The sequence below is a fragment of the Hypomesus nipponensis genome, chromosome 27 (genome assembly GCF_054491055.1).
Source record: "Hypomesus nipponensis isolate SF chromosome 27, ASM5449105v1, whole genome shotgun sequence".
In the NCBI taxonomy this organism is placed as follows: Eukaryota; Metazoa; Chordata; class Actinopteri; order Osmeriformes; family Osmeridae; genus Hypomesus; species Hypomesus nipponensis.
The window spans coordinates 5,396,342-5,415,196 of NC_140387.1; the positions used below are offsets into that span (position 1 = coordinate 5,396,342).

General features: G+C 51.6%; 1 protein-coding gene across 1 annotated transcript; it reads right to left on the minus strand.

The window, feature by feature from the left end:
- Nucleotides 1-1,862: 1,862 nt before the first annotated feature.
- fgfr1b (fibroblast growth factor receptor 1b) lies at nucleotides 1,863-12,098 on the minus strand. Its single transcript, XM_084693297.1, has 18 exons — nucleotides 12,013-12,098; nucleotides 11,574-11,718; nucleotides 8,893-9,028; nucleotides 7,313-7,399; nucleotides 7,027-7,199; nucleotides 6,797-6,920; nucleotides 6,495-6,685; nucleotides 6,034-6,178; nucleotides 5,724-5,914; nucleotides 5,292-5,437; nucleotides 5,060-5,181; nucleotides 4,795-4,905; nucleotides 4,428-4,618; nucleotides 4,183-4,305; nucleotides 4,020-4,090; nucleotides 3,750-3,887; nucleotides 3,373-3,478; nucleotides 1,863-3,077 (listed from the first exon to the last, which is right to left on the minus strand). Exons 3-18 carry the CDS (start codon nucleotides 8,993-8,995, stop codon nucleotides 2,979-2,981), a joined length of 2,121 nt encoding a protein of 706 aa, XP_084549423.1. The 5' UTR covers nucleotides 8,996-9,028; nucleotides 11,574-11,718; nucleotides 12,013-12,098; the 3' UTR covers nucleotides 1,863-2,978.
- Between the last annotated feature and the right edge of the window lie 6,757 nt (nucleotides 12,099-18,855).

Consider the following 18,855-nt stretch of genomic DNA (forward strand, 5'->3'; position numbering starts at 1 on the left):
GTGTGTTTTTACAGCTGTTGACTGGATAGGATTACCAGGCCAAACCCAGTGTAGCTAACTGCCAGGTAACAGCTTACCAAAGGGGATTTTCTCCCCTTCTGACCTCATTCACACAGACTTGGTGACTCTCCCACACAGAAGTGCTTCTTAAATCACATTCTGTGGTACGCCTCATCGGTCTGCAGGTTGCTGGACTCGACCGGGGCTTCACAGAATAACCACAGCCAGCGTTAAGAGATAGACTCTAGGCTGTAACCTAAGAAGGAATCCCCAGTCCCAGTGTGGCCGTGGATCATCCAATGGGCCTCTTCCTGGTCAGGGGGCTTGTGTTGATAGATGCTCGAGGATGGATCTGCTCCTAATGACCATGTGACACTTCTGGGACCATGGTGCTCTATGAGGAGGGGGGTTGGCCCTACGGAGGTGTCTCAGCCTGACAATGAAAGGTTGTTTCAGAGGAAAACAGGGTAATAGCTTACTTATTGAGGCTGTGAGTTTCTTTCTCTCACCACACACACACACACACAAACACACACACACACACACATCTTAATTGCTAATAGACATGGGCCGATATGCAAAGATCCACCCTAAGTATACAGGATCTGCAGTTTTACGACATGCGAATGCGACTCATAAGAAACGGGTGTTTGTCTTCGCCGTTCCTCCTCCATGCGGAGGTGTTTGGCAGCACCAGGAGGGGTCTGCAGGGCCAACTGTCCCACACCTCAGACCCCTGGAGCCCTTCTCCTCCCAGCCCTCCCAGAGACCCCCAGGAGAGAACGCCAGCAACAGAACAGGGGACGGGGCATCGAGGTGTTTGCTTTTAACAACTCGGCGGAGGATATTGATAGCCCCCACTTAAGCAAGTCATCAGGGGTAGAATGTGTGTGTGTGTGTGTCATCGCAGCCATCAGTGGGACGATAGGGCAGATGGCTAACAGTCTTAACAGCCCTCATTTCAGGGTATTAGAGCTGTTTAACGGCAGCCCTGAGAAAACTCGGCGCGAAGGCTGTTTACACAGGCAGCTGGGCTGCTCTCCACAAGAGAGTCAGTCTGTACACAAGCTGGGCAGTTCAGGGAAACCAAGATCACCCGATACCAAGACACATCATGCTGACGTGTCGTTTTTTTAAAAATCCAGTCCCTTGATAGGACTCTGGAAACGAGGCCTTCCCGGCAGTAGAACGTATGAAGAAGGGGGAGAGAGGGGGAGAGAGGGGGAGAGAGGGGGATAGAGGGGGGGAGAGGGGGAGAGGGGGAGAGAGGGGGAGAGAAACACACACTAGTATAGAACTCCAATAAAGAGCATTCCATGACTGGAACACACGACACACTTGAGGACTGAAACACCAAAAACAGTAGAAGGCTGAAACATAAAACATTCGAGGACGGAAACACGATTCCAGAGTCCAAGGAGCTCGACTGACCCAGAGACAGGCTGCTCTCCTACGTTACACAACAGCTCCACTCGACAGGAAGGAAATGCACCTTCAAACCCTTTCCAATTCATCTGAACCTCAGCCAAGAGGCTGTCAAGAGGCTGGACCTAGTTTGTGTGTGCAGCTCCTCCCCAGTGTGGGGTCCATCTGTGATTAATGTAGCAACCAATCAGGCCTCTCTCTTCCCACCATCAATCTCTCCCCCCCTTCTCTCTCTCTCTCTCTCTCTTTCTCTCTCTCTCTCTCTCTCTCTCTCTCTCTCTCTCTCTCTCTCTCTCTCTCTCACACACACACACACGCTTTCAAGCTTCAAGTTTGCTGTGGATTTGACCTCTAAAGTAGCAGATGGACTTTTCCTCTGAAGCCAATGCCTCAATGCAACGTTAGGTAATGATTCAAAACCAGACAGATTTGCCCCAAGAGTATAACGTTGTCTTTATTCATACTTCCTTAGCAAAGGCAGATTTACATCCACGGGAGATAAGTGCATAGCCTCTATGAACATCATCACTGGCATTATCATCAAAATGAAATTCATAAAAACATTACTATCGTCAATGATATCCATTAGAAAACTGTAGTGTTGTCTATTCACTTCAAGGAGTTCATTCTGAGGTCATAGCCAAGCATCGAAGACATGAAGTAATACTGTTGTTAATAACAGCAGGAGCATAAATCAAACTATACTGTGGTGATACTGTAATACTGCAATAACCTGTAGAGAAAACACATAAAAAACACTAAAACCACCAATCAAGATTTCTGATTGATCTGAATGGGATGGGAACACAGGCACACTGTGGCTAGAAGTTTATCTTATTCAACAAATATTGGAGCATATCTTTTTTTCTTATAGAAATGTAATAGAAAACAGCTTGCAAAACTGAAATAGCAGCCCACTCATGGACAGGGTAAATAGGCAAATGTAATAAACAACTAACCATGTACAGAAAGAATAGTAGGGTGAATAGTATATATATATATATATATATATATATATTGATATATAATACAGTATTTACAAACAAACAAAGATTGGTTACATTCCCTTTGAATCCAATACGATTAGTCAGACGCAGATGTGGGTGAAGAAGACAGGCCTGCCTCTTCTTTAAGAGTTCAGACTCACTTCTCGAGCCGGGAGCAGACTATTTGAGAAACACTTCCTGGCTGCGTTTCTGGAAGGTCTTGGTCACGTCTCCGTCGGGCTCCACCGGAACCCTGCCCGTGGGTCCGCCCTTGCGGCTTCGCCGTCCGTCCGTCTGCGGGCTCCGAGCAGAGTTCCAGACGCCCTGGTTAGGTTTCTGTGAAAGACAGGAGCTTATAGGAGAGCTCAGAACCAGGCCCCAGAACCAGGAGAGACCAGTGGACTGAGGCAAGGAGAAGCCAGGGTGCAGAGAGGTAGAGTCCTCTGAGGGGGCAATGGGGCCAGGAGGCGGCCAGGCCTGTATAGAGAACCAGGAGTGTCAGGCAGGGTAGTCTGCTCTGCTGAGGGTGAGTCCAGCACGGTCCAGACTGCCCAGGGGTGCCGTACGCTACGTGGTGCCCCGGGAGACGACGGAGGCAGAGGAGGAGTAGGTGTCGGAACCGACGCGAGTGTACTGGACCAGGGGGCCGGACAGGTCCAGATACTCCTACACAGAGGGAGGGAGAGATGTTTTGTCGTTTCTTTTGTTTTTATTTTCATTGGACAGGAAAAACTGCCAGTCAGCCACGAGTCACACAACACCGGACATTCGAAACCTACTTAATCATACTGATGCACGATCTCAGACCGAATGAAACGGACGAAAAACGTCAAAAACAACACGAAAACAGCCCCCTAGTCACAACTTAAAGAGAGGGAGAGAGAAAGAGGGAGACAGACAGACAAAGAGAGGACGTTTTCAATAACGACAGGCACTTCATCTGTCAGGGATGTGGCGTTACCTGGTTAGCCATGAGAGAGAGGGTGTGGTCTAGATCCTGCACCAGCTGCAGGAAGGTGGGCCTGCGAGAGGACACCGCATGCCAACAGTCCCTCATCATCAGGTACCTAGCAACACACCGGGCGGGTCAGCGTGCGTGTGTAAGGATGTGGGGGAGTGTCTAAGGGTGTGTGTGAGTGAGAGAGAGAGGGTCTGTGTGTGAGAGACAGACCGTGTGCAAGAGTGTGTGTAGGTACACGTAAGGGAGTGTGTGTCAGAGTGTGTGTGTGTGTGTGTGTGTGTGAGAGAGGGTCTGTGTGTGAGAGACAGACCGTGTGCAAGAGTGTGTGTAGGTACACGTAAGGGAGTGTGTGTCAGAGTGTGTGTGTGTGTACTCACAGCTCCTGTGTGCATGCAGAGGGCCGGTCCATTCGATGTCCCTCCTTCAGCAGTTTAAAGAGTTCCTCTACGGGAACACCAGGGTAAGGAGAACCCCCCAGGGTGAAGATCTCCCACAGCAGAACGCCAAAAGACCAGCTGCGACACACACACACACACGCAGGACACACACTGAATAAAGACAGAGCAAACAGGCCCGCACGGCTAACACACGCACGCACACACGAGACGACAGGAGACTGTCTGAGGACGTTCGGTGGTGAGACTCACACGTCACTCTGGTGTGTGTAGATGCGGTCAAACAACGCTTCCGGCGCCATCCACTTGACAGGCAGACGACCCTGTCAGGAAAATAAGGCTTTTAACCTCCCATCCCATCCCATCCCATCCCATCCACGCAGCCATTCCTCCAGCTATCTCGTCTCCCACTTACATTGGTGGTTTTCTTGTAGTAGTCGATGTGGTGGATGTCTCTGGCCAGGCCGAAGTCTGCTATCTTCATCACGTTGTCCTCGGTGACGAGCACATTCCTGGCTGCGAGGTCTCTGTGAATGCACTGCGGGAGGGAAAGGAGGAAGACAGGGGGGAGCCAGTTACAGAGACAGAGGTTTCCTACGAAACAGGGCAAGCCAGACCGACAGACAAACCCAGACAGGCCCCGAGGGTGAGGGGACCGACCTTCTGGGAGGCGAGGTAGGCCATGCCCCGGGCCACCTGGTAGGCTGCAGACACCAGCTTGCGGAGCTCCAGGTTGCCCAGGGGGGCCTGCGAGGGGCCGCTCCAGTACTCCAGACCCACGGGCCTCCGCGCACGCAAGTACTCCCGCAGGTTGCCCTGGGACGCGTACTCCACCACCACATACAGGGGACCTGGACACAGGCGGAGAGGAGGATTTTACACACACACACAGACACACACACAGGCTGGAACCAACATGCCCCAGCCCTGCCGATTCACTCCAGTTACATCTAACGAAAGTGAACGCACACACGTTTACTCAAACACAAAAACACTGGCACCCACACACACACACACACACACTCACCGCCCTGGGTGCAGGCCCCAAGCAGGTTGATGATGTTCTTGTGTTTGCCAATCATCTTCATCATCTCCATCTCGGAGATCAGGTCAGACAGGTCCTTCTCCGTGGCGTCCGCTACACCGAAACAGGATGTGACATCACCATCACAGGAAGAAGAGCCGTTAAGTCAGGGAGGACCGCTGACAGCTGCTTCCGCTAGCCGTGTCGCCATAGTAACAGGCGTGTTGCTACGCCATCGGCCCACATGGTTTCGCCGAGTGTCCCTCACCTTTGAGCATCTTGACGGCCACCTTGGTGAGGCGGGTGGGCTTGTCTTTGTCGATGCCCACCGCCTCAGCCTGAACCACCTGGCCAAAGCAGCCCTCACCCAGACGCTTCCCCAGGGACAGCCTGAACACACACACAGACACACACACAGACACACACGTTACACACACATCTCTGCGTGATCTCCTCAGTGAGGCGCTACAGCGTGGGGGGGGGGGGGGGGTCATGGGCACCTGTCTCTGGGCAGCTCCCACTGCGGGTCGTTGGGAAGCTCGTACTCCGACACCCCGGACAGGATGGGCGTGGCTCCACCGGAGAGGCGCGACTGACGCACCAGGCAGGCACCCGACTGCAGGGAGGACGAGGAGTCTATGGACACCTATACACACAGAGAGAGAGAGAGAGAGAGATACAGAGAGAGAGAGAGGGATACAGAGAGAGAGAGAGAGAGAGAGAGAGAGAGGGGGGGGAGAGAGAGAGGGAGAGAGAGAGATAGAGAGGGGAGAGAGAGAGGGGGAGAGAGGGGTGAGAGAGAGGGGGAGAGAGAGAGGGGGGGAGAGGGAGAACTGGTGTTAGGTGTGTGTGTGTGTGTGTGTGTGTGTAAGAGAGCGAGAGAGAAAATAGAGAGAGAGAGAAAGAGAGGAAAGAGTAAGGGTGTCTATTACCTGTCTCCTGAGGGGTATACTCTTAGCGAGCTTGTGAACAGTCAGCTGGCTACTGAAGTCGCTCTTCTTGGGAACACAGTAGAGTCGGCAAACGGCTGCTATGGAAACCATGAGGATGATGATGAAGAAGCCAAAGCAGTAGATGAAGATTTCCAAGTAGGCCTGGGACGGTACAGGGGAGGGCGGGCGGTCTGGAGGAGAGGGGGGGGTGAAGGCATTAATTCTTTATCTGGCGTGGACAACAAACAGTATGGGCAGGTGTGTGTCTACATGTGTGTGTGTGTGCGTGCGTGCGTGTGTGTGTGTGTACCTTCGACAACGGAGAGCCATGCAGAGTGGTGAGACACCCCAATGGAGTTCCCAGCCAGACAGGTGTACTGCCCAGTATCTTCCAGAGACACGTTCTTCAGCGTCAACACCTCCATCTCCTTGTCTGTGGTGTTCAGCCCTGCTGTCTGCAGAGGGGGAGATAGAGAGAGAGAGAGAGGGGGGGGAGGGAGGGAGGGAGGGAGGGAGGGAGGGAGGGAGGGAGGGAGGGAGGGAGGGAGGGAGGGAGGGAGGGAGGGAGGGAGGGAGGGAGGGAGGGAGGGAGGGAGGGAGGGAGGGAGGGAAAGAGAGAGGGAAAGAGAGGGAAAGAGAGGGAGAGACAGGGAAAGAGAGGGAAAGAGAGAGGAGGAAGGGGAGAAGGAGGGCTAGAGTTGATCAGAGATTCGAGCGGAAACAGTTCAGTGGTTGTCAGTGGGACTGGTGTGTGTGTGTGTGTTTTGGTACCTTCAGGACCCGTACGTAGGGCCCCCCCTCGGGCCCCACTCTGCTGCCGTTCATGCTGATGTGTTTGAGCCACCGAATATGAGGCTGCGGGTCGCTGAACACTCGACACACAAACTCCACATTGCTACCCACGACCGCCGTACGATTGGCGGGCAGGCCCGCCTGGAGGATGGGTCTGTGAGGTGAACGTTCTGAAACGCACACACATAGGTACTGTCAATGAACACACTCCTCCACACCGCCACCCCGGTCTCTCCCGACAGAAGGTCAACTTGGGCACTGTGAAAGGGACGTCCACTGACCCACGACGTCCAGCTGGTATGTGTGTGACAGGCTGCCGTGGTCGTTCTTCACCACGCACGTGTAGTTGCCCTTGTCGGAGGGGACCACGGACTCCATGATCAGGGTCCAGATATGGTCTCGGATCTGAGCCACACGGGGGTGGTGGGTTGGAGAGAGTGAGAACGAGTGTGAAAACAACAAGTCGTTTTTAGGGATTGGTCCCACTCACGGTACACACACACATACACACCTTGAAGCCTCCGATCCGCTGGTCTTTGCGGAACTCTTTCCCGTTTTTGTACCACTGGAGGGTGGGAGCGGGGTTCCCTGTGGCTTGGCAACGGAACTTGACCGTTTTGCTGGCGGGAACGGCGTGGAGCCTTTTCTCCATCTTATTGGGGGCTACCCACTGAGGGAGCATTGCTGGGGGGGGGGGGGAGAGAGAGAGAGACGGGAAAGAGAGGAGGAGAATGTTATACTCTTAGATTCTAGATAGTTCTATAGCTAAGGAGGAGGAGAGTGGCGACCAGGCTTACGTTGCAGCTTCTGATTGCTGGACAGCTTATTCTCTTCAGAGGACGACTCGTCATCCTCCTCATCTTCGGAAGAAGCCAGCAGGTCAGCTGAAAGGGAGTCAGGTGGCTGAGCGGTTAGGGAATCGGGCTAGTAATCAGAAGGTTGCCGGTTCGATTCCCGGCCGTGCCAAAGGACGTTGTGTCTTTGGGCAAGGCACTTCACCCTACTAGCCTCGGGGGGAATGTCCCTGTAATTACTGTAAGTCGCTCTGGATAAGAGTGTCTGCTAAACGACTAAAATTCAAATGTAAACGAAGGCCAAGGACACAATGCATGACAACTCAAGAACCGTGTGCGTCTCTGTTTGAAAACAGGAAGGGCGGGAGTTTAGGGTGGTGTGAAGCTCCTGCGGAGGGGACAGGCGTAACAGCCACCGGATTAACCCCTGACCTCTCCCCCCCCCCCTCTCTTTATGGAGCCAGGTCACGGTGAACGAGGCCCCCGCCTCTGCTTCCATCCCCAGACAAGACAGGAGCTGTCGCCACGACTCAGCGCGGCACACAAGCACTTCCTGGACTTCACAGACCTCCCTCCCCGCGCCCCCCCACCGCTATGAAAGGTCCCCTAAACACTCAAACAAACACACTAATCTCCTCCCCCCCCCCCACCCCAACCCCCTCACCCGCCTAGGCAGGAACAAAGCCAAGGGGGGGCAGGGGGGAAGGAGCCACGGGGGAGGGGGGTGTAGAGGGGCACAATACCACAGAACTGCTATACATGGCAACCCTAAACCTGGCAACCATAAACCTGGCAACCCAGAACGTGCGGATGATACACCGTGACCTGTCGATGTTTCAGACCACCCGCAGTGGGACCGTGATCAGGACTTTATCAATGGAAGAGTCTGGAACGGATAAGCAACATTCATGCCGTGTTTTCGACTGGGAGAAAAACAAGAATTGACGGGCCTCGAAAACAACGGTATCACTCAGCTGGATGCCAGATGGCTGGAACTGAAAAAACACACACAGGCGAGTTCACCAGCAAGCATGCACACGCACATGGCTCCAAACTGAGATTATATTACACCGAGTTAGATTTCTGCATTGCACATAATACTTTGATTGTGTGTGTGTGTGTGTGTGTGTGCGTGTGTCCGGCTTGCTGTTTGTCTGGCCCGGATGTCCAGACCACAGTCTGTGCTTGAGGAGCCAAACCGTGGTCCCACCAAGAAAACGTTCTAAGATGCTTCCAAACAAAACAACGAAACCTTCAAAAGTCTGTTTCTTGTCATGTGGCTCATGTTTAGAATATGTATACGAAGCACTGCTCCACAGAAATGAAGCGTTTCCCCGGTGACCATACCAGTTCCACATGGCAGTCGGAGGGATTAGAACATCATGCTCTCAGCTCCTAACCAGAACCTCTGCCTGACATGAAAGAGTTTCACTAACAAAGGAGAGGAGGAAGAGAAGGCCCACGCCACACACACACGCACACACACACACAGGCTAGAACTAATACAATCCAGCCCTGTCTGTTAACTCCAGTTACATCAAACTAAAGCGAAGCAGAGGGGAGAGGAGAGAGAGCGTTCTTACCCGAGTCTGTGTCGGTTTCGGAAAGGGACGGTCGGGCCTGGTTCAGACGGCACTGGAACAGAAGGCCCAGAAGGACCAGCAGGGTCCAGTTGGGGTAGAACATGCTGGTTCTGGTCTGGGCCTGGTCTATGGTACTCTGCAAAAACGACCACAGCTAAATATTAATGGGTGGGATCTAGCCGGATCAGCTCTCCTGTCTCATGCTGCCAGGCTGGGCTGGGAGCCTGGATCTGGGACCCTGGATCTGGGACCCTGGATCTGGGAGCCTGGATCTGGGACCCTGGATCTGGGACCCTGGATCTGGGACCCTGGATCTGGGACCCTGGATCTGGGACCTAGCCTCCCAGCCTCTGGAGGTTGTTTTCACACGGTGTAGAGGAGTCTAATTAACCTCGCTAGACCTTCTCACCCTCACAGCTGTCTCTGAGAGGACATGTGAGGTGAGCACATTTGTCTTACCCACACACACACACACCTACACACACACAGTTAACTGAGCAGCTGTCACACCTTAATGCCCATCAGATGTGCGATAAAGCCAAGCTGTGGCATCTCACAGTGGGTGTAGCACACCTTCCTGGCAACACAACACCATTTGGTCGAGTCAGTCACACATTTTTGAAACCGGGGTGTCATCATATTAGTGGGGGCAAGAAAACATACACTCATCCTGGTTGGGAAGGAGAGGAGGGGGAGCTATAAGGAAGATATACAAGCATGAAGGCCTTCTAGAAGATTCTCCTCCCCCACGAACATGATCAGCACAGCCTGTATAGCAACACTGACACCGGCAGGCATTGGCTGCAGCAACACACGCCATCTCATGATGAACTGTGTGTGTGTGTGTGTGTGTGTGTGTGTGTTGTTAGGAGTGGTGACCCTGACTTTGACAAGTATTATAATATACTGTAGTGCATCCCGTTTATGAAGGCGTCATTAACGCCCTTCGCGTATCTCCCTCTCTTTCCCCCACACGCGTGCGCGCACCTCACCTCAGACACCGCCTGTAACTCAGCCCCACACTAACATTTAAGAGTCTCTCAAATGAATGAGTCTGTGTGCAGATTTACGGGTTTTACGGTGGAGAATCTCAACTGGGCCTTGACAGCCAGCTTTAGCTGGAGAGAGAGAGGGAGAGACCGATGGAGCAAGAGTCAAAGAGATAAAGGGAGAGAGAGAGAGGGGGGGGGGAGTGAGTGAGAGAGCGTCTCATCTCAGTGCCCCAGCGTCTTACTGCATGTGTGACCTCCACACACAACACAGGACTCCTCTCTCTCTCCTACCCGTCAAGAGGACTGAGATGGCTCTACTTTCCCGGCAAGGCTGGCAGGGTGGAGCGGGGGTGGGGGTGGGGGGGGGTTAGCAGCACGGCCGCCGTGTTTCTGCGATGCAAACAAGCCCTCGGCGAGGGGGTGGGACTGCGTTCCCCTCCGTGTTCTGTTCAGACAGACTCGTGAGAAGACACACGCATATCCAGGTGGCAGGGACTTGCTAGGCCAGGAAAAGAACTTCTCACCCCCACTCTGTGAAGCGTCATCCGAAATGACCCCGCACTCTTTTCCGCGGCTGCGTCCGCTCATAACTATTTCCCCTCGGGTTTAGGAATCATCCGCTTCTCCTGTTCTCAAATCTTCCCTTGCACCGAAAACCCTCCCATACGCCGCGCCGCTCTTTCCAACCGCTCGAACCTCTCGCTCTCAACACCTTCCTCCGGGCGGGCGCCTCATCCTCCCTGTCGAATGTGATCCGTCTTCAACTTCCTGTCGAGAGCCGTTGAAAACCGACACACCGACTCATCTGGAACAGCTGGCAGAGTGAGCAGACGGTTCCCGGCACAGGCCCACGCTAGCGTCTGCCAGCCAGAGCTGGAAAACAGCTGAGAGGGGTATGGGTGGGGGGGACAGGGACGAGAACGAGAGCTGACACTGCAGACAGAGTGTGTGTGTGTGTGTGTCAGTGGCCAGACTCCAGCGTACTGACTGCTCTGCTCAAAGTACGCCTGAGGCGGTAGAAGTAGTTGTCGGAAACGACTCTGCTCAGGCTGGACAGTGCTACTCTCTGAAAGCATCCCAAACGCAGTAGCGCTCTCCTAGGTAGTCGCTGTGGTGGGGGGGGGGGGGAGGCGGAGTGAGGATCCTCACACACGCTCCACATGTCTCACTCACACTCCATAGAACTCACTGGAGATGACATGTGGAACAGAAGACTATTAAAAATGCCTGTCAACGATCCTGACCTTTGGATCACTCTGACCCACCGCGCATTCAATTGGAGGGTGTGTTTGTGTGTTCGCGCGCGCAGGTGAGAGGGAAACGCAAGAAACAATATCAACATATAAGACCCATATAAAAAGCCTATTTACAAAACACCAGACAAGTTACCTAGTCATAAATCAACAGCATTGCATAACTTTCTGGGAAAATATATGCCTTGCAGATTCAGCATGTAGTTATAATGTTATTCCCTTCAAACATGAGAAGTAGGCTACAAATATTTTGGTGTACATGGGTCCGTCACACAACATTACAGTTAAGCCGATAATTCGATTGGCAACAGAGGTATTCTGCAGCAAGGACTTTACTTTAACTTCAAGTCACGTATGGAACGAACCCATCTTCCATTAAATTCCCTGGTACCTGAACTGGCAAAATTACAACGTATAAATCATGCATAATCACTACCTGTAGAAGGTCTTAAGAAGATCCGAAAACGGTGAATGTAGCTGGTATGCAAGTAAAATGCAAATTAAACCATCAATTCGCGTAAATAATGTCTTGGGTTTTAGCAGTCCTCCGGAGCGATAGTGTCCAATTTTACAGCCATTGACTGCGGTAAGAGCGAGAAAGCAAATTAATGTTCTATTGAAACAAAGAAAAAATAGTTCACGTTGAATTGAAACGCCACACCAAGGAGGTTAACAGTTTTCACGACGAAAAATTGATTTGAAATATTCATGTATAGGAGAAGTTAGATGAACACTGTCCGTCCGCCTACTAAAACGTGGGAAAACTCCGATGCTCTAAGACCAAGGTATTGTCTTCTGAAATGTGTTGTCTCGCTTAAAGTTTGCGAAATCTTTACAACCTGACACCATTAACAATCGAATATGCATATAGTTACGTTTCGAGCGTCAGCCGACTTGGTAACCTATTTAATTTACTTCATTTTCGGGCAGCTTCTTGGAGCGCGTGGACCTCCCCCAAAACTTCTCTCCGTGTGTGTGTGTTTTCTGTGAACGTGTGAGAGAAGAGGGCTGAGTCTGAGAAGGAAACATTTCCCCTCCTCCACCCTTTTCCCCCTGCTCCCTCTGCCCAGCTTTCAAAGTCAGCTTCTTGAGGTAGCATTTGCAAAATGGACGTATCATTGAAAAACAGCTTCATATTATTGGGCCATTGATAAGCCACGTTGTTGTTGGACTACACCCACTTCACCCACTTTTAACTTGTCCTGTATGTGTGTGTTTGTGTGTGTGTGTGTGTGTGTGTGTGTACAAAAGCCCACCAGAATTCCTCAGTATCTCCTTGCTGTGATCTTAATCAGAAGTTTACTTAAACAGGACCAGCCCTAGTTACATCACCACTCAACACAAACACACCACACACACACACACACACACAAACACATATTGTGTCCAACTGATGTTTGGCTCCAGTGTGAATTGTGAATTCACTGTGGGGAGAGTGAGGGCCAGAACAAAGCCCTCGAGTGTGCCTGACAGTGTTATTGTGCGTGCAGGGCTGCAGGCACAGTTGGAGTGGAGCTCCGTTATCCATTGTACGGGACAAATCAATCTTTATGTCCGATTCCTCAGTGAACAGGGGATGGTATATGTTTTCCTCATCTCTATTCAGTTTGTGTGGCCTGTCTACCCAGGGTTTGTAAATGTCATAATAAATACCAGTAGGCTAAACAACAAGACTGTGAGTGGTAAGGGCAGTTTATTAAAAGAGGCGGGCCGGGCAGCAGAACCTGCAGCAGATACTGTAAATGTTATTTGGGGTGTGATGGATCAACTGTGAAGCTCGTTACAGACTGCTGCTTCCTGTTATTGGCAGTAATGGCCAAAGGTCGGTATGCTTTCCCAGCATGCATTAGTGATCCTTAAGTGGAGTTTATCGCAATCATGTTGATTTACAAGGTGCCGACTGAGGTTCTCAGTCAGTCAGTCAGTCATTCCTTGTCTGTCTGTCTGTCTGTCTGTCTGTCTGTCTGTCTGTCTGTCTCTCTGTCTGTCTGTCTCTGTCTGTCTCTCTGTCTGTTTCTTGTCTGTCTGTCTGTCTGTCTGTCTGTCTGTCTGTCTGTCTGTCTGTCTGTCTGTGTCTGTGTCTGTGTCTGTGTCTGTGTCTGTGTCTGTGTCTGTGTCTGTCTGTCTGTGTCTGTGTCTGTCTCTGTCTGTCTGTGTCTGTCTGTCTGTCTGTCTGTCTGTCTGTCTGTCTGTCTGTGTCTGTCTGTCTGTCTGTCTGTCTGTGTCTGTCTGTTTCTTGTCTGTCTGTCTGTCCGTGTACGTACATCCGGTGTCCGTCAGTCTGGTCCAGGATGTGAAGGCATTGTGTAGTAACAGTGTGCTAAAATGCTCCACATGAGGACTACAAAGCATATGAGCTTATTATTGTTGTAGTTACTCTGCTGTCAGTGCAGACTTGAAGTCTACTCCTAGTGTGTGTGTGTGTGTGTGTGTGTGTGTGTTCTTGCGTGCATGTCTGAAAGCTGGATTGGATCATTCTGTATGTTTACACTCTCATGCCTAGTCCAGATGTATAAGCTACATATTTGGAGGGGCGAACAGTATTATCATTGTCTTCAGGAAGTCGAGGACATTTTCAGTCATCCTGATGATAGTTTAATGAAAACGTAGCATGAGGTTTATGTGTGATTGAACTACTGATGAACTCTTGTATACTGTCTGTGTGTGTGTGTGTGTGTGTGTGTGTGTGTGTGTGTGAATGAGAGACAGACAGAGAGTGTGAATGGCAGACAGATAAAGTATGGGAGACAGAGAAAGAGATATACTGCGCAAAGGAAGCAGAGCAGCGTTGGGTTTTGGGGGGTAGGAGGGAGGGGGGGTAGGAGGGAGGGAGGGAGGGGGGGCTGGTCACATCTGGACCTGGTTGCTGCTGACGCCACCTTGGAGCCATTATTTCCGAGGCAGCAGCGAGGAGAGGGAAGTTAGGAAGCAGGGGAATGGGGTGTATTTCGACTCATAAACACATCACAACTCTGCTGTCTGCTGTGAATAGGGTCAGTCCCTCCCCCCCCCTCCCAGGTAAACCCTACAGACATGGAGCCCTGCAGTCACATATCACCAAATGTGACTTACGACCTAAACAAGGTTCTGTTCCTGTGAGTGCATGGGAGAACTGTTGTGTGTGTGTGTGTGTGTGCCTGTGTGTGTTTGGCCTAAGTAAGCCCTTCAGTGATAATAAACAGAGGTGATTTCGTCTAACATCCGGACTCCTTTACACCCTTCTCCAGTCTTTGCAAAGTGCCCAGTGGCCATTTCCCTGTACCCACAGGCGCCCTTGTCAGCCAGGAACAACCTGCCACACACACACACACACACACGCGCGCGCACTGGACACACGGACCAAGCTGGTACCTAAAGTATTTTGGGTTTGTCTAAGGAAGTGTAAGCAGGTTGTTGTGTTGTTGAGTGTGTAGTTAGCTGTGTGTGCAGTGTGTGAGGGGTGTGTGTACGTGTGTGTTTGTATAATGACCGGGGTGTAAAGGAGTCTGGACGCTAAGGGCAATCACCTCTGTTTATTACTTTGGGGGCAGCTTACTGAGACCGACACACGTGCTCAGACACACAAAAACACACAAAAACACAAACACACTCATTTAACAACACAGTGAACCACACGGGTATGTAGTGTTCGCCGTGTTCTCTCAGCTACAGAGAGAGCCCCCGTTCGAAGACGTCCTTGGTTCCAGCCGTGTCCTGGCGGCGTCCTGCGGCTCGACGCAATGGCAGCTGTGGCGAGCTCAGGCCACTTGGCGTGAGCACAGAGAAGGAAAGAAGAAAGGACCTCCCCTCTGCAGCTCTCTCACCCCAGAAGCTTCCGCAAACGCAGACTCACTCCCTGACCACCACTACCGGCCCAGCCCAGCCCCAGACCCTGGCCAGAACCAGAACTGACTCCACACCGCAAATGTAGACCCACCCAATTCTTTGCCCAGAGCCAGCACAAGCCTAACCCTGGCGTTATGGCACAAGCAGAGTGCACCAGCTGATTCTAGCCACACTGCCGTCATTCGATTGACTACAAGTAGCTGTTGTTAAAAAGTTTCTGTCAGTCTGTCTGCCTGTAGTTCTGTCTGTCTACCTGTCTGTCTGATTGTCTATCTGTCTGTCTGTCTGTCTGTCTGTCTGTCTGTCTGTCTGTCTGTCTGTCTGTCTGTTGGCCAAGTCTATCAGCCGAGAGGCAGACCAAATCAACCCTCAAAGCTCAAACTTTGTCTGCTAGAAACTGGGGTAATTCACCCCAAGTTTACACACCTCTCCACCCTGTGTCTCACTCACTTTGTCTGTCTCTCTTTTTTTATTTGTTCTCTGGTAAACAGAAGAAAATCATAAATTTGCTCTGATCTTCGGCAGAGAAAGTGTGTAATTTTGGTGAGATTTGCAGCTCCAGTAAACTTGACAGTAATGACAGAGTCTCGGTTGAGGGCTGGATGATTTGGTAATGCACGATAACTGCGTGTGTCTGTATGTGTGTGCGTGTGCGTGCGCGTGCGCGTGCTTGTGCACATATGCACGTTCATGCCTGTGGTGATTCGCTGTATTTATAGAGTTGAACGAAGCAGTGAGTTCAGTAAAGCCGCTTTCATTCTAAAAGCCTCAGCCGGCTCTGTGTGTGGCCAATATAGAGCTCAGACATGCACCTGTGGATGCGTACAAGTGAGGGTCAGATGGCTGAGCGGTTAGGGAATCGGGCTCGTAATCAGAAGGTTGCGGGTTCGACTCCCGGCCGTGCCAAATGACGTTGTATCTACGGGCGAGGCACTTCACCCTACTTGCCTCGGGGGTATGTCCCTGTACTTACTGTAAGTCGCTCTGGATAAGAGCGTCTGCTAAATGACTAAATGTAAATGTAAGTAAGTGAGTGTGTGTCAGTAATGTGTGCATTTCAGTGAACAATTGTCTATGCGTGTGTGACTGTGTGTGTGTGTGTGTCTTGGTGCATCCAGGCATACTCATGGAGGCTGATCCTGCTTAGTCCTGGTATGCTTGGTGGGGCTGAGTCTGTTGTGGTTGGATCTTGAGGCTTTTTGGGAGGACTGGGCGGGACCTGTTCCATTCCAAGCTCGACGCTCGCTGCCTTGTCTGTTTGAGCACTCTGGAAAAAAGAGTGCTGAACCCACATGCTGGAATAGGTTGAGTTCATGGGAATGGAGACAGCCTGGGTCTGGGAGCTGATTGGTCGAGGCCAGAGCACCCTCTGGTCCAGTTTGGTTTTGCGAGCATGTCCGCGACGGAGACTTTGAGACACGGACGCCGCAAACTGTGGAATGTGGCGTTAACACGGCCAGTGTTATTTACGGAGCACGGCGTGGACCTCAGTCAGCAATGAAGCCACTGTCTGCAGAAAGAGCCAACAACAAAAGCCCCCCCCCCCACTTTCTTTTCACTCTTTCACACCTGGCCACGCACACACTGTCTGTGATGTGAAACTGTGATTGCTTGTACCGGTCGTGTGTACAAATGCACCACTATCGAGGCACTCATCTGTGTGTGTGTGTGTGTGTGTGTTTGTCAGGTATGACTGCACATCTGCTCACGTTCCTGCCAGTGTGTGATAAGCAGGTGGCGTTCTGGTCCCGAGGCTAACAGGAGAAGAACAGGGCCTGCGGTGACTCAACATCCAGAACATCTCCTCTCAAGCTGCTGCTGGTCTGATGAGCTCATCTTTGAGTGGGCTGCTGTCACTACGCCATGAGAGGGAGAGAGAGAGAGAGAGAGAGAGAGAGAGAGGGGGAGAGAGAGAAAGAGAGAGGGAGAAAGAGAGAGAGGGAGAGAGAGAGAGAGAGAGAGAGAGAGAGAGAGAGAGAGAGAGAGAGAGAGAGAGAGAGAGAGAGAGGGAGAGAGAGGGAGAGAGAGAGAGAGAAAGAGAAAGAGAGAGGGAGAAAGAGAGAGAGGGAGAAAGAGAGAGAGAGGGAGAGAGAGAGGGAGAAAGAGAGAGAGGGAGAGAGCTATGTGTGTCTAAGAATCAACCTTCCCACAAATAATTGCCCCATTTCAGTGACGTGGTCTGTTGTCATGTGACCAAGAGAGGTGGAGGAGGGTGGGCACAAAGGGGCGGGCATTGGCCGACCCTTCTGCCCGTCTCTTACCACACCCTTCCTGAGGGGAGAGTCTTTGATTACTGGGTGTCCATGCAGGCGTGGTTGTTACCAGGAGGGGGGGGGGGGGGGGGACTGTGATGAAAGTTGAAAAGAGAGGGTGAAAGAAAGTTGATAATTACAGTGCTGCTGATAATACATCTCGGTCTCTCTTCTTTAACTTGTCGTCTCACGTCAGCGGAACCCTTTCTACGGTTCCTCTTCAAAACATGCGGGACTCATCTCCCCCCCTCTCTCTCTCTGTAATCGAACGACCATGAAAAACGCAACCGGTGCCTATTTGGAACGGTGCATGTAAGCCAGGGTTCTCTTCTCCGGAATGTTCCTTGCAGGTTTCTACGGATGAGGCCAAATCCGCTTGATGTTTTAAAAACGTGTTCGGGGGGATAGAGGGCCAGTTCTGGGTTCTATTAGAGCTGTGTGTTCCCCGTCAATTCAGACAGCGTTATTCGAACCGGGAGTTGAGGTCTGAAATGAGCTGTTTGTCCCTGAAGGACTGTCAGTTGTATTGGGTAAGATTAGTGACCTAAGTAGTGGCCTTTAATGCTGCTAAAAATGTCGGTGTCTGTAATGCGTAAGACACACACGTTCCCAGACACACACACACACAGACACACGTGTCCAGACACACACACACACGGCGGCCAGGTCCTCTGTGGCTAAATGTTCTTCCTGTGTTGGACCACAGATCATTGCCAGACCCAGGTCGTCCCAGGCGACGCCTAATAAAGCACTCTCATATAAACGCTCTCGCTCTGTCTCACGGCCTCTCTCTTTTTCTCCCTCTCTTCCACATAAACACCACGGCTTTACCAAGGTCACTTCGACCCCGCAGACGGAGCAACACACAAACATGCGGGGAGGCACGTAACGCACACTCGCCCAGCCTCACATCACGCCGGAGAAGCGAAATAAATAAACCACCTTGTGACTGTGATTATACGTTCGAATCCCGTGGGGCAATCCATTTGCCTCCTTCAGCCTGGTGAAGCCTGTTTATTTGATGGACCTGTCATGGCTAAAGAATGACGAAGAACAAACCCAGTTCTGTCGAAATCCAGGATGAAAAAACCTATACGGTATGCAGGAGGCCCGGTTGCGGTCAAAAGTGCGACTGGAAGAAGTACGCAAGTGTGTACTCTGCGGCATCCATGGACAGAACGCGGTCTGCCACTCGATCAATTCCCCTTCATGTTCTTGTCACACTCATCTCCCACTCTGATTGGACCACAGGCCACAGGAACACCAATCAGGCCCTCCATCCCAGCCACAACCCATTTCCCCTCAACATTTATAAACAGTCAGTCCACCAAAGATCCACAGAGGTTAAGGACAGAGATGTTCCAACCCTTCCACACATGGAGTACCCAGCACACAGGTCTGCACCCCCCCCCCCCCCCAACACACACACAGCGCAGGTTATAAAACGGTTGACCAGTGGGCCTGATCCTTTTCCCAGACATCCCAGACCCATCTATTGCCATAACAACACATCAATCACCATGACAGTGGCTCATCTGTAGTTGTCATGGCAGAAGGCAACGCACCGAGCCGTCCTGGAGCACCTTCCCAGACCGGTCTGCTACATCAGTTTACGATGCACTTTCAATGACTCTCTCTCTC